At 30.5% G+C, this 11,875-nt stretch overlaps 1 protein-coding gene across 1 annotated transcript in view; it reads left to right on the top strand.

The window, feature by feature from the left end:
• Positions 1-11,592, top strand: part of LOC107464507 (non-specific phospholipase C3) — an 18,304-nt gene extending 6,712 nt beyond the window's left edge. Inside the window, exons 2-4 of the mRNA XM_016083429.3 lie at positions 8,353-8,759; positions 10,102-10,272; positions 11,226-11,592. Of these exons, the coding sequence (XP_015938915.1) occupies positions 8,353-8,759; positions 10,102-10,272; positions 11,226-11,566 (919 nt within the window). The 3' untranslated portion in view covers positions 11,567-11,592. The remainder of the gene's footprint in view (positions 1-8,352; positions 8,760-10,101; positions 10,273-11,225) is intronic.
• The last annotated feature ends 283 nt before the right edge of the window (positions 11,593-11,875 follow it).

The raw sequence follows: 11,875 nt of genomic DNA on the forward strand, positions 1-11,875 counted from the left end.
TTGTGCGTGGCAAAATACTATGTTTCATTAATCCGTCGATAAATTCGGCGACACAAAATGCGCTAAATTTTCTGTTCTTCCCTCTAAATATTTTCGGCGTATTTACAGGCAAAAAATCTAATCCAACGGTATTTTTTTTCGGACAAATTTATTGCTTGATCCGTTGCCGGTAAACCCGTCGCTAATAGCCAATCCTAAATTCGACAGTCAATCTGTCGATATTTAGCGTTTTTTTTGTAGTGAATAACAATGGCAGCAACAACACTCAATTTTAAATTTGGATTGTGAATTGATAAACAAAAGAAAAGTGGAGCATTAAAAAGAGATGGAAAAAGCTTAGCACAATTCAGAAATCACAATCAGTTCAGTGACGGTAAAATCCTTTGTAGCAGCATCAAAATTGGTGAGAGACTTTGGTATCACCAGAACTAGTTCGACAAACCATGAAAGAGCTTGGTGGCAACAATGGCAGCAGCTATAATAACAGTTAAAGCAACAACACCCACACTTGAGAAACTCCAATAGCACCAGCAGTGAACTAGCGGCAACACCCACACTAGAAACCACCCCTTCTCCCTCTCCCTCTCCCGACCATCTCCCGACCTCCAACAACCTTCCTCCTATTGCTTGATGGCAGTGACTTTCCAATCCTCCATTAGCGCCATTATCACTTTGTCTCACTTCCTCCCATCTATTTATTTTTCTTAATTTTTGTTGCTTGGTGGCAGTGACTTTCTCTTCCTCTATCAGCGCCATCATCACGCTGCTTCACTTCCTTCCATCTATTTCTTTCTCTCAATTTTTGTTATGAAATTTTTAATTAAACTAAATTGTTTGTTGTAGTTATTGTTGTTAACGGCGGAACCAGAAATTTTATAAGAAAGGGCCAATTAAATATAAAATAAATTAAAGTATAATATAACAAAAAATTAACAAAATATGATTTGTAGCATATATATCAAAAGAATATAATATAAAAGTCAATATTCAACTACATACTTTAAGATTTTGGTATTTTCAAACTTGTTTGACGATGCTTCATGGAACTAAAATCATCAATTATCATCTCTAAAGTAAATTTTGAAGCAATCTCCTTCTCAATATATACAATCATATAATCTGCTAAAAATTTATCTTCTATTTTGTTTCAAAGTCTTGTTTTAATAATCTTTATAACTGGAAAAGCCCGTTCAATTGTTGCTGTTATAACAGAAAGAGTTAAAACAAGACAAATTAATCTATCAATTAAAGGATTCTTTGATTTTTTTTTGTCTCTGTCAATTTTTGACACAATTCTGCAATAGTAGACAAATTCTGAAAATCTGGGACTTTAACCACATCAAGTTCATAATGTTGTAACTCATAATCCAATTGAATCTTCTCTTGCTCAGAAAAATCTAAAGAATAGAAATTCTTTGCAAGATTGCATATGTTGCAAACACTAAATAACTTGAAAGCATTTTTAGGATCCAAAGATGTACTCAATATGAGGAGCTCCGTTTCTTGCTCACTAAATCTACTATTTAGCTATTTCAATTGAAAATCTATCATGCTAGTAAAAATGTTAACACGGTAGTGTTCAACAGTAACAACATCCTTTTTACAACGAGACCGAATTATGTCACTAAAAGAAGTACCCATATCTGGTATCTGAATAGCATGATCATTGCAGAAAGAACTAACTTTCTCCAAAAGTGCTCCCCAACTACTATCTCTTAACTGTTGAATCAATGACTTTGTACTAGAAACCAGATGCATAGCATTCAAAATATCTTGAGATTTTTGTTGCAATGCTTGACAAAGTTTATCAGTGATTTTCATGATTTCTTTCATCATATGCAAAATGAAAACAAAATCAAATGATAATAAAGATTTAAGAGTATAAGTAGCATCACCACGTTGAGAATATGTAGATCCATTAGTAGCCAAATCTTCCAGAACTAAAGTTGTTGATCCAAACATATGTAAAAGGTTACAAATTGAGTTGAAGTGAGAGCTCTACCTGATATCTTCTAATCTTTTTAATGTGCCAATTTGATTAGCTCCTCTTCCTGTTTCAATTTGATTAATTGCAACTAAATGAAAAATTTCAGTTGCATAAGATCATTACGTTTGCAAGAAGAGCACACAACATTGATAATGTTACTCAAACTTTGAAAAAAAGCATCTACATCAACAACTTCTTTAGCCGCAGCAACATGAGCGAGCTGTAATTGATGAGCAAAGCAATGAACATAATATGCATAAAGACATTCTTGAATAATTAAAGCTTGTAACCATTTCCACTCTCCACGCATATTACTAGCCCCGTCACACCTTTGACCTCGAACATTTTGAATGTTGAGATTGTGATGAGATAATGCAGAACAAATCTCTTGTTTAAGAGTAACAGAAGTAGTATCTTTGACATGAACAACATCTATTAGCCTTTCTTTGACAAATCCATACTTATCAACAAATCTAACAACAAGTGTCATTTGTTCTCTTTTAGATTCATCTCTAGTTTCATCAATAATCAAACAAAATTTTACATTACTAATCTCATTGTGAATTTTATTTTGCACCTTTCTAGCAAAAACATGTAGAATTTTCTTTTGAATAGAAGGTGATGTGTGTATTGCATTTTAAGGAGCATTCTCCAAGACAACTGCATCCATTTCTTTATTGTAAGAAGCTAATAATTTTAACATTTCAAGAAAATTTTCTCGATTCTGAGACCCATGACTCTCGTCATGTCCCCTAAAAGCACAAGCTTAAAACGTTAACCATCTGACAGTATCAATAGAAGCTTTAAGATGCAATATATTGCTAAAAACTTGTTGTGAGATTTGCTTAGCCAATACTTTGTCAATGTGACATAATTGGTTAAGCAAATCTTTACAAGACTTACCAGCAATATTATGAGGAGAATTAAGAGATTTACCCACATGAGATAAAAATGCACCATCCTTTTCATTATTCACTTTTTTCCAATTGCAAAATCCTCCAGATGTAAATGGACTTGATTTTCTAGAAAATAAATAACATGAAAAATAAAATGCAGCATCCACTTCTGACGAATATTCTAGTCAAGAAAAACTCTTAAACCACTGAGCATTGAAACGATGAGCATGACTTTCAAGACCAGAAAGAAGGTACTCATCCATAATAAATTGATATGATCCAAACTTTATATATGCTCTATGGTTTCATCTGTTGATTGATAGGATAATTTCAAATTTGGAAACGTTTTTCGGGATCACGCATCAATGTATCAGTGTTAACTTGATCTATTTCAGTCCTTGTTATTTTGGAAGCAGGTGGTTGAATATCTTGCTCAACAAATTGTGTCACAGGTTTTATCTTAGGTTGTTCAGTAATATTTTGAACATTACTCAAAGAATTTGAAGTTATATTTTATTCATCATATATTCTCTCTTTTCTCTTGAAAAATGAGTGAATTATTTTCATCTTTGACATTTTTAACTTAACTTGAATTATCTAGCAAAAAAACAAAACAAAAATAATTGCATATATGTTATTTAAAAAAATATATAAAACCTACTGAGCAATAACAAATAATTTTAGAAACACAAATGTATAATAACCAAAAATAAAGTTATTGATTTACCTTATTTTTTGTTCTAAGTCTCACCAAAAAATAATTCTATTGAGTTTTCTGTTACCTAGATTATTTTTTTTATCAATAATAGGCTTACCATTGTAATTATTTTTTAGTGAAAGTACATAAAGAGTATATAGTATATAAGGTGTAATAACTCAACAAATATTTTCTAAGGAGAATTTTTTATTCTCTCCAACAATGAGAAAAACTTATTTTTCTCCCTCTCTTAATGCCTTCTGGTTCATCAAACCATCAACATCATAGCTTGAACAGTTTAGGGCATGAGATTTTCTCCATGGTGTGGTGAGCGTGGAGAGCAACCAAGCTGTGAATCAAATTGAAAAAAAAAAAGGTTGTGAATTGAGATCCAATCCAATTTTGCGATTTTCTTTCTATCCCTAATTTTTCTTTCGACATTTTCTTTCCCCATTCTTACTTCTTCCTTCAAACTCATCCAATAGAGTTTGATGAGAGGCTATTTTGCAAGATTCTTTCTTGGTGAACATAGCTGTTCCGATCAATGGAAGGAAGAAGATCTGAATCTTTATTACTCTGTGATTCATTGATTTCTCAAAAATGGCAAATATGGTAAACAGATCCTCCTATTGTAGAGGTCGTGGAACTACATTGGTATGCTCTCATTGTAACAAGTAAGGCCACACAGAAGATGTATGCTATAAGAAGCATGGTACTCCTCCCATTTCTATCAATGGCAGCAGCAATATAACACCATCATCAATAACATGATCAGTGAGGGGCATGATAATATACTCAGTGACAAATAATTTCAGCTCAATTGTCTCAAAGAGAACACTGGAATATCAATATCTGGGTTTACTCCAGAACAAAGATTTGCCTTGTTAGAGTTGATCAAAGACAAAAGTGTGCAGCAACAACCTCATAATGCAAATCAAATTTTGACTAATTTTATTCAAATTTTCACTCCAAGTAAAACCATTGCATTAGATTTTAATGCGGGAATTATGAGTATTATCACTCCAAAATTTGCACTATGGGTCATTGAGGTCCGGTGCAACATATCATGTGACTTTTGACTAAAAATTTTGCAATCTTTCAAAATATTGCTCGAATCAATATGATATTGCCAAATAGGACCAAAACTGTTAGCACCATCATTGGCACAATCACATTCTCTAAATTTTTTTTTCTCAAAAATGTTTTATACATTCCTTCTTTTGATTTTAAACTGATCTCTGTGTCAAAGTTAACCTCAAACTTACATTGTCAACTGTTAATCAATGATAAGTGTTGTGATATACAAGATCAATCCACATCAAAGATGATTGGCATTGCTAAGTGTATAGAAGGGTTATATACAATGAGTAGAGAATCGGAATTCTCTCACTTTCTCTCTCTTCCAACAAAGCAAGTTTCATTGGCGACAACTACGACTACTACTCATCACACCACACCTTCACATAGTGAGTACAACAACATTTAGCATCTTAGATTAGGATACATATCCATGCATAAATTGATTTTTCTGAAGAAGTATTATCCTTTTATAGATTGTATTGCTTCAAAAATTTCTTGTAATTCATGTCATTTTGCAAAACAAAAGAAATTATCTTTTAATTTTAGTACAACTGAAATAAAATATTGTTTTGACTTAGTTCATATGGATATCTGGGGTCCTATTTCTGTCCCTTCCAATGAAGGACATAGGTATTTTTTGACTGTGGTGGATGGCAAGAGCAGATTCACTTGGATTTTTTTATGAAAACCAAATCTGAAGCATCACAATTGGTTATTAATTTTATAAATTTTGTCAGAGTACAATTTGAAAAACAAGTTAAGTGTATAAGGACTGACAATGGGCCAGAGTTTACTCTAAAATCCTTTTTTGCATTAATTGGAATTTTACACCAAATTTCTTGTGTAGAAACACCAGAGAAAAACAGAATTGTAGAGAGAAAATACTAGCACATTTTAGATGTTGCTAGAGCACTACTATTTCAATCAGGAATTTCACATTGTTTTTGGCAATACGCAGTTGCTCACGCCATTCACCTAATTAATAGGCTGCCCAGCAATAACCTGGATAATGCTAGTCCTTACAAGCTTTTGTATGGTAACTTACCTGATCTTTCTTATTTAAGAATATTTAGTTCTCTTGCATATCCCTCCACATTAACAAATTCAAGAACAAAATTAGACCCAAGAGTCAGAAAAATAGATTTTCTCAGTTTTAAATTAAGAACAAAGGATTTTCAACTTATTGATTTAAAATTAAAGGAAATTTTCATATCAAAAAATGTAACTTTTTATGAAACTCATTTTTCATTTTTACATTCCACTAGCACTGGCATTCTTGTGGTACCCACTCGTACTCCACAATGCATTGATCTTTTTTTAATATGATATACCATTCACACATCATTTGCAATCACCCACACATACCACACTCACAGATTCAAATGAGCATTTTCCAAACTCAGTGCACTCACTAATTTTCTCACACACTATTGTACCCATTACCACACCACACACTAATAATGCACCTGCATCACAACACTCTGACATCACACATGACTATATTACTAGAAAATCTAAAAAAGTCAAGAAGCTGCCTGCTTATTTGAAAGACTATCATTGTATGACAACCCACACAGTTCACTCTAGCAATTTTTCCAACTCTAACTCTTTATATCCTATTTCACAACACTTGTCATATGATAAACTAACCCTAAAATATAAGTCACTTTCTCTAGTCATCACCTCAAATCCAGAACCTAGCACTTATGAGAAAGTGGCTGCACATGAATGTTGGAGAAAGGAAATACAAGATGAATTGACAGCTCTAGATCAGAACAGAACTTGGTGTCTCATTGAACTCCCAAAAAAAAGAAGGCTGTGGGTTACAAATAAAATTTTCGGGTAAAATTCAATCCCGATAGCACCATAGAGAGGTATAAAGCGAGGCTAGTTGCAAAAGAATTCACTCAAGTGCAAGGAGTAGATTATGGTAATACTTTTAGTCCAGTTATAAAAATGACTACGCTACAAGTAATGTTAGCATTAGCAGCGGTAAAGAAATGACATTTGAAACAGCTAGACGTCAACACTGCCTTCCTTCATGGAGATTTGGACAAGGACGTTTATATGAAGATACCGCCCGGTTTGGTTGTTTCACAACCAGGTTTGGTTTGTAAATTACAAAAGTCTCTATACGGACTTAAGCAAGCAAGCAGGAAATGGAACATTAAGCTCACTCAGACTCTTGTGGATGTTGGTTATAAATAGTTTTTTTATGATCATTCACTCTTCATCAAGAAACAATTTGAAAGCTTCACTGTCATTCTAGTATATGTTGATGACTTGGTTTTAACCGAGAATGACATTGGTGAAATCAATTCCATCAAGCAAAATTTGGATGACAAATTCAAAATAAAGGATCTTGGTGATCTCAAATACTTCTTGAGAATGGAAGTAGCACGCTCTAACTTTGGAATTCACATTTATCAGCGGAAGTACACCATGGACCTTCTCAGGAATTTTGGTTATCTAGATTGCAAGCCTCTCTCTACCCCATTTGATTATAGTAAGAAATTCTCAAAGGAATCAGGTACCATTTTAACAGACAATACTGTTTACAGACAACTCATCAGCCGACTCCTTTACCTCGCAAACACTAGATCCGATATCTCTTATACTGTGAGACGTTTGAGCCAATTTTTAGACTGTACAACAACTTCTCACCTACAGGCTGTTTTTTGCGTACTCCGATAAAGGCCGACCTGTAATTGCTCTCTTCTTTTTCTCTCACTTTAATATTTAAACACTGTATGTCCATTATAAAAAAGAAAATAAATTAATTATTTTAAATAAATAATGTAAATAATACTTGATATTGTTATTAACTTAAAAAATTGAGATATACCTTTTTGAGTCTTTGTTGTGTATCCAGTAATTAATATTTTGTTGTCCACTTCGAATCTTCAATGGTAGATTTTTCTTCATATGTCTTGTTAGTTTTGGTATGAAAAAAAATTGGAATGAAAAGACCAAAAGTCTATACAAATCTATAATTAGAGCCACTTAAAAAGAGAAAAGTAATAAACAACAATCCAAATACCCAATACATATTATAGGTCTTACCGTTTTAATTATTTTAATTTACAAAATTCTGCCACCTATATTTTTTCTTCTAACATCATAAATAAAAAATATTTAGTATTAATTATTACTATTTATTAATTTTTTTTGAAAAATTTTGAAAGACCATGGCCACCTTAGGTCCATCAATCTGCCTCTGATTGTTGTTGAAAATAATAAAAACGAATGAGAAATTTTGATAATATTTAAAAAGACATGGTGAAAGTAATAAAAAAGATTAAAATTGATGGAATAGTCTAATATTTTATGGTAGTAAGGATTTTTTAATTTTATTTTTGCCAATAATAATTTTGTCCAAAAAATAATTTTGGAGTAGAAAAGAATGATTTAAAATGATTTCTAACCTTGAGAATACATTTGATTAAAAAAGAGTTTAGGAACAATTTCAATTTTTGCCTAATACTTTAGAAACCAAAAAAATACTGAATCATAAAAACACAATAAAAATCAACTGATAATCATTCATCATAAATTTTCTAACTTTTGGATATGGAAAATTTTTGTTCACCAACTTCTTCTGCTAGCCAAATCTTCTGGATGCAGCACTGGCTAAACCTAGTTAACTAATTCTAATAGTTTTGTTAATAAATTCACCATTTCATTGCTTTCAGGAATCTTAGGAAACTAAAATACATAGACAACTTCCACCCATTTGATTCATTCAAGAAGCACTGCGAAGAAGGGAAGTTACAAAACTACGTTGTTATTGAACCAAGATATTTTGATCTTTTATCCAATCCAGCGAACGATGATCACCCACCCCATGATGTGGGAGAGGGACAGAAATTGGTGAAGGAGGTGTATGAAGCACTGAGGAGTAGCCCTCAGTGGAAGGAGATTCTGTTTGTGATCACATACGATGAACATGGAGGTTTCTATGATCATGTTCCAACTCCTGTTGAAGGAGTTCCTAGCCCTGATGACATTGTTGGTCCTGATCCATTCAAGTTCAAGTTTGATAGGCTTGGTGTTAGGGTTCCTGCCATCATTATTTCTCCATGGATTGAGCCTGGCACAGGTTAGTGAATTTATGTGGAGTTTATATGTGAGCCATTTTTTCAAGGTCAAATATGTTGTGATACGTTTCTAAAATTCGAACTTGTTTTTGTAAGGGTTAAGTATGATTTTGGTCTTCTAAGATATAGGTTGAAAATTTTTTTCGTCTCCAACCTTTTTTCCATACAAAATGGTCCCTAAGATTTAACTTGTCTTTAAAATCATCTCTAAGGTTTAACTTGGTTTTAAATTTTTGGCGGCGAAAGCGGAAGCATGGTAGACAGTTTCTTCTTCTTTCCTTCCTCCTTGAAAAACACTCTTCTTCTCTTATTTTTCTCTTTTTTTTTAATAACTTTTTTGTTATGTCTAATTTAGTCTAAAATTTTAAGATTTAAATAAAAATGACGATTTTAAAATTTAGTTTTAAATCTTAGGAACGATTTTACATAAAAAAAATTTGGGACAAAAAATTTTTTTTGCCTATACCTTAAAAACTAAAATCATACTTAATTCTTTTTGTAACTTTGAAACCAAAAGTTCAATGATTTAAGAGGTTCAAGAGTTGAATACAATATAATAATATATTTTTTTATGAAAAATTTTTAAAATAAGTAATTTTTAGTATTTTTTGTTATTTTTTAATTAATGTCAATATTAAATTGTTGTTAAAAAATAAATTTTATTAATTTATGTGTACAAATTCTAAAAAATATGGATGTAAATTATATTAATTTATGTGTGTAAATTCTGATAAATATAAGTGTAAATTATATATTTCTTATATATAAAACTCTTGTAAATAAATATGAGTGTAAATTATTATTGACTAAAAATAATAATATTTACTGACTATATAGAATTATTATTTTTTTATATGTTATGAGTATGATGGCTACCATAACTTTTTCTTTATTATTTGAGAACTTTTTAATTAAAAAATAAAAATGAAAGAATCTTGTTTCAAGATAAAAAATGTTATCTTAATTTGAACGATACTTCTTAAATATTGTTAAAATTATTTAACTACTAGTCATAAACTCTATATATGTTATTTATATAAAACATATATATTATCTTGAAAAAAAATTTTAAAATTATTTTTTTTGAATTCATTTTTTAATAAAAGTCAGACCAAATTTTAGTATTTTATTGGTCTATTGTCGATATATATATTTTTTTTTCATAATCGAATAAGTTAGTTGAACCAATTAGTCTAGTTTGGTGCAAAACCATGATTTGAAGTTTGATATTCATGAGGTGTCATTGGATTTAAACTCAACGATGAGTATTACTAATTTAATTCCCATTTCTTGTGTGTGATGATGCCGTAAAGATTAATATTATTGTATTATGTATGTATGCAGTGTTACGCAATCCTTTGGGACCATTCCCTACATCACAGTATGAACATTCTTCAATAGCAGCAACTGTTAAGAAGATATACAAGCTACCTCAATTTCTCACTAAACGTGATGCATGGGCTGCAACTTTTGATTCTCTTTTAACCCTATCTACACCCCGAGCAGATTGTCCAGGTAAAGAGAACAAATACATATATAACAACAATAATATTACGTGAGTAGTAAATATTATCGTTATTGGTCAATAATAATTTGTATTTATTTTTACAAAATTTATACACATAAAAATTAACACATTTTACATTCATTTCACCAAAATTTATACATATAAAACAATGTTATTATTTTTTTTGTTAAAGACAATTTATTGTTTCTGTCGGCTAATTACTAGCCAAAATTGTTAATACGTGCAGACTCCCAAAATTTTCCGATATAATAATGCTCAAATAGAATTACATACATCTAATAAAGATACAAATTAAAATTAGTTACTAAAATTAGTCATCAATATATTTATGTACAACTATATCTGTAGTTTAATTTATTTTCAATATGTATTTATATTTTAACATATATTTTATACTTGTGTGACTGATATTAGTGACTAATTTTAATGTACACATACCATTATAAAAAAAATATTGTGTTATATATGGGTTTTGTAGAATCAATATAAGTCTTATATCCAAGAACCAACATATAAAAAGTAAAGAATCTTATAAAATTTTATTCAAAAATGCTATTCGTACACCAAAATCAGTCACTAATATATTTGTGTATAAATACATATATAGTTTAATTTATTTTCAATATATATTTATATTCTAGTATATATTTTATACTTGTGGCTAATTTTAGTGGCTGATTTTGGTATACATGTAATATAGTGGTATATCGAAAAGCCAACATATAAAAAAATTAAAGAATCTTATACAATTTTAAACGCTCTCATAAAATTAATAAAAATAAAATTAATTGACATAATAAATTATTTATAATTTAAATAAGAAGTTTTAGGCTCAAGACTTGAAAATAACAAAAGAAAATAAAATTGTAGGCTATATACAAAAAAGGTATTTTAGAAGGAAAAAAAAATTGTATTTTATGTTTTTGATTAACTTTTGCAGAGAAATTGCCTGAACCGGCGAAATTAAGAGAAATTTGTGTTCAAGAACAAGCGAAGCTGAGCGAATTTCAGGAAGAATTGGTACAAATGGCAGCAACTTTAAATGGAGATCACAAAAAAAGCATCTACCCTAACAAGTTAGTTGAGAACATGACTGTTTTGGACGCAATTAAATATATTGAAGATGCATTCAATACCTTCTTAGATGAGTGTAACAAAGCAAAGCAAAGTGGAGTTGATGGATCTCAAATTGTTGATTGTGCTGATAAGAATAAATCAACACCACCAAATTCCAAGAATTTCTTTCAGAAGTTGTTGTCTTGTATAGTTTGTGATCCATAGCAGTGGCGGAACCAGAAATTTCATAAGAGGGGGCCAATTAAATATAAAATATAACAAAAAATTAACAAAATATGATTTGTAGCATATATATAAAAAAAGTTATTATATTATATAAAAGTTAATGTTCAACTACATACTTTAAGATTTTGATATTTTTAAACTTGCTCGACGATGCTTCATGGAACTAAAATCATCAATTATCATCTCTGAAGTGAATTTTGAAGCAATTTCCTTTTCAATATATACAATCATACAATCTGCTAAAAATTCATCTTCCATCTTGTTTCGAAGCCTTGTTTTAATAATCTT

The sequence above is a fragment of the Arachis duranensis genome, chromosome 9 (assembly GCF_000817695.3).
Source record: "Arachis duranensis cultivar V14167 chromosome 9, aradu.V14167.gnm2.J7QH, whole genome shotgun sequence".
NCBI classification, from domain to species: Eukaryota; Viridiplantae; Streptophyta; class Magnoliopsida; order Fabales; family Fabaceae; genus Arachis; species Arachis duranensis.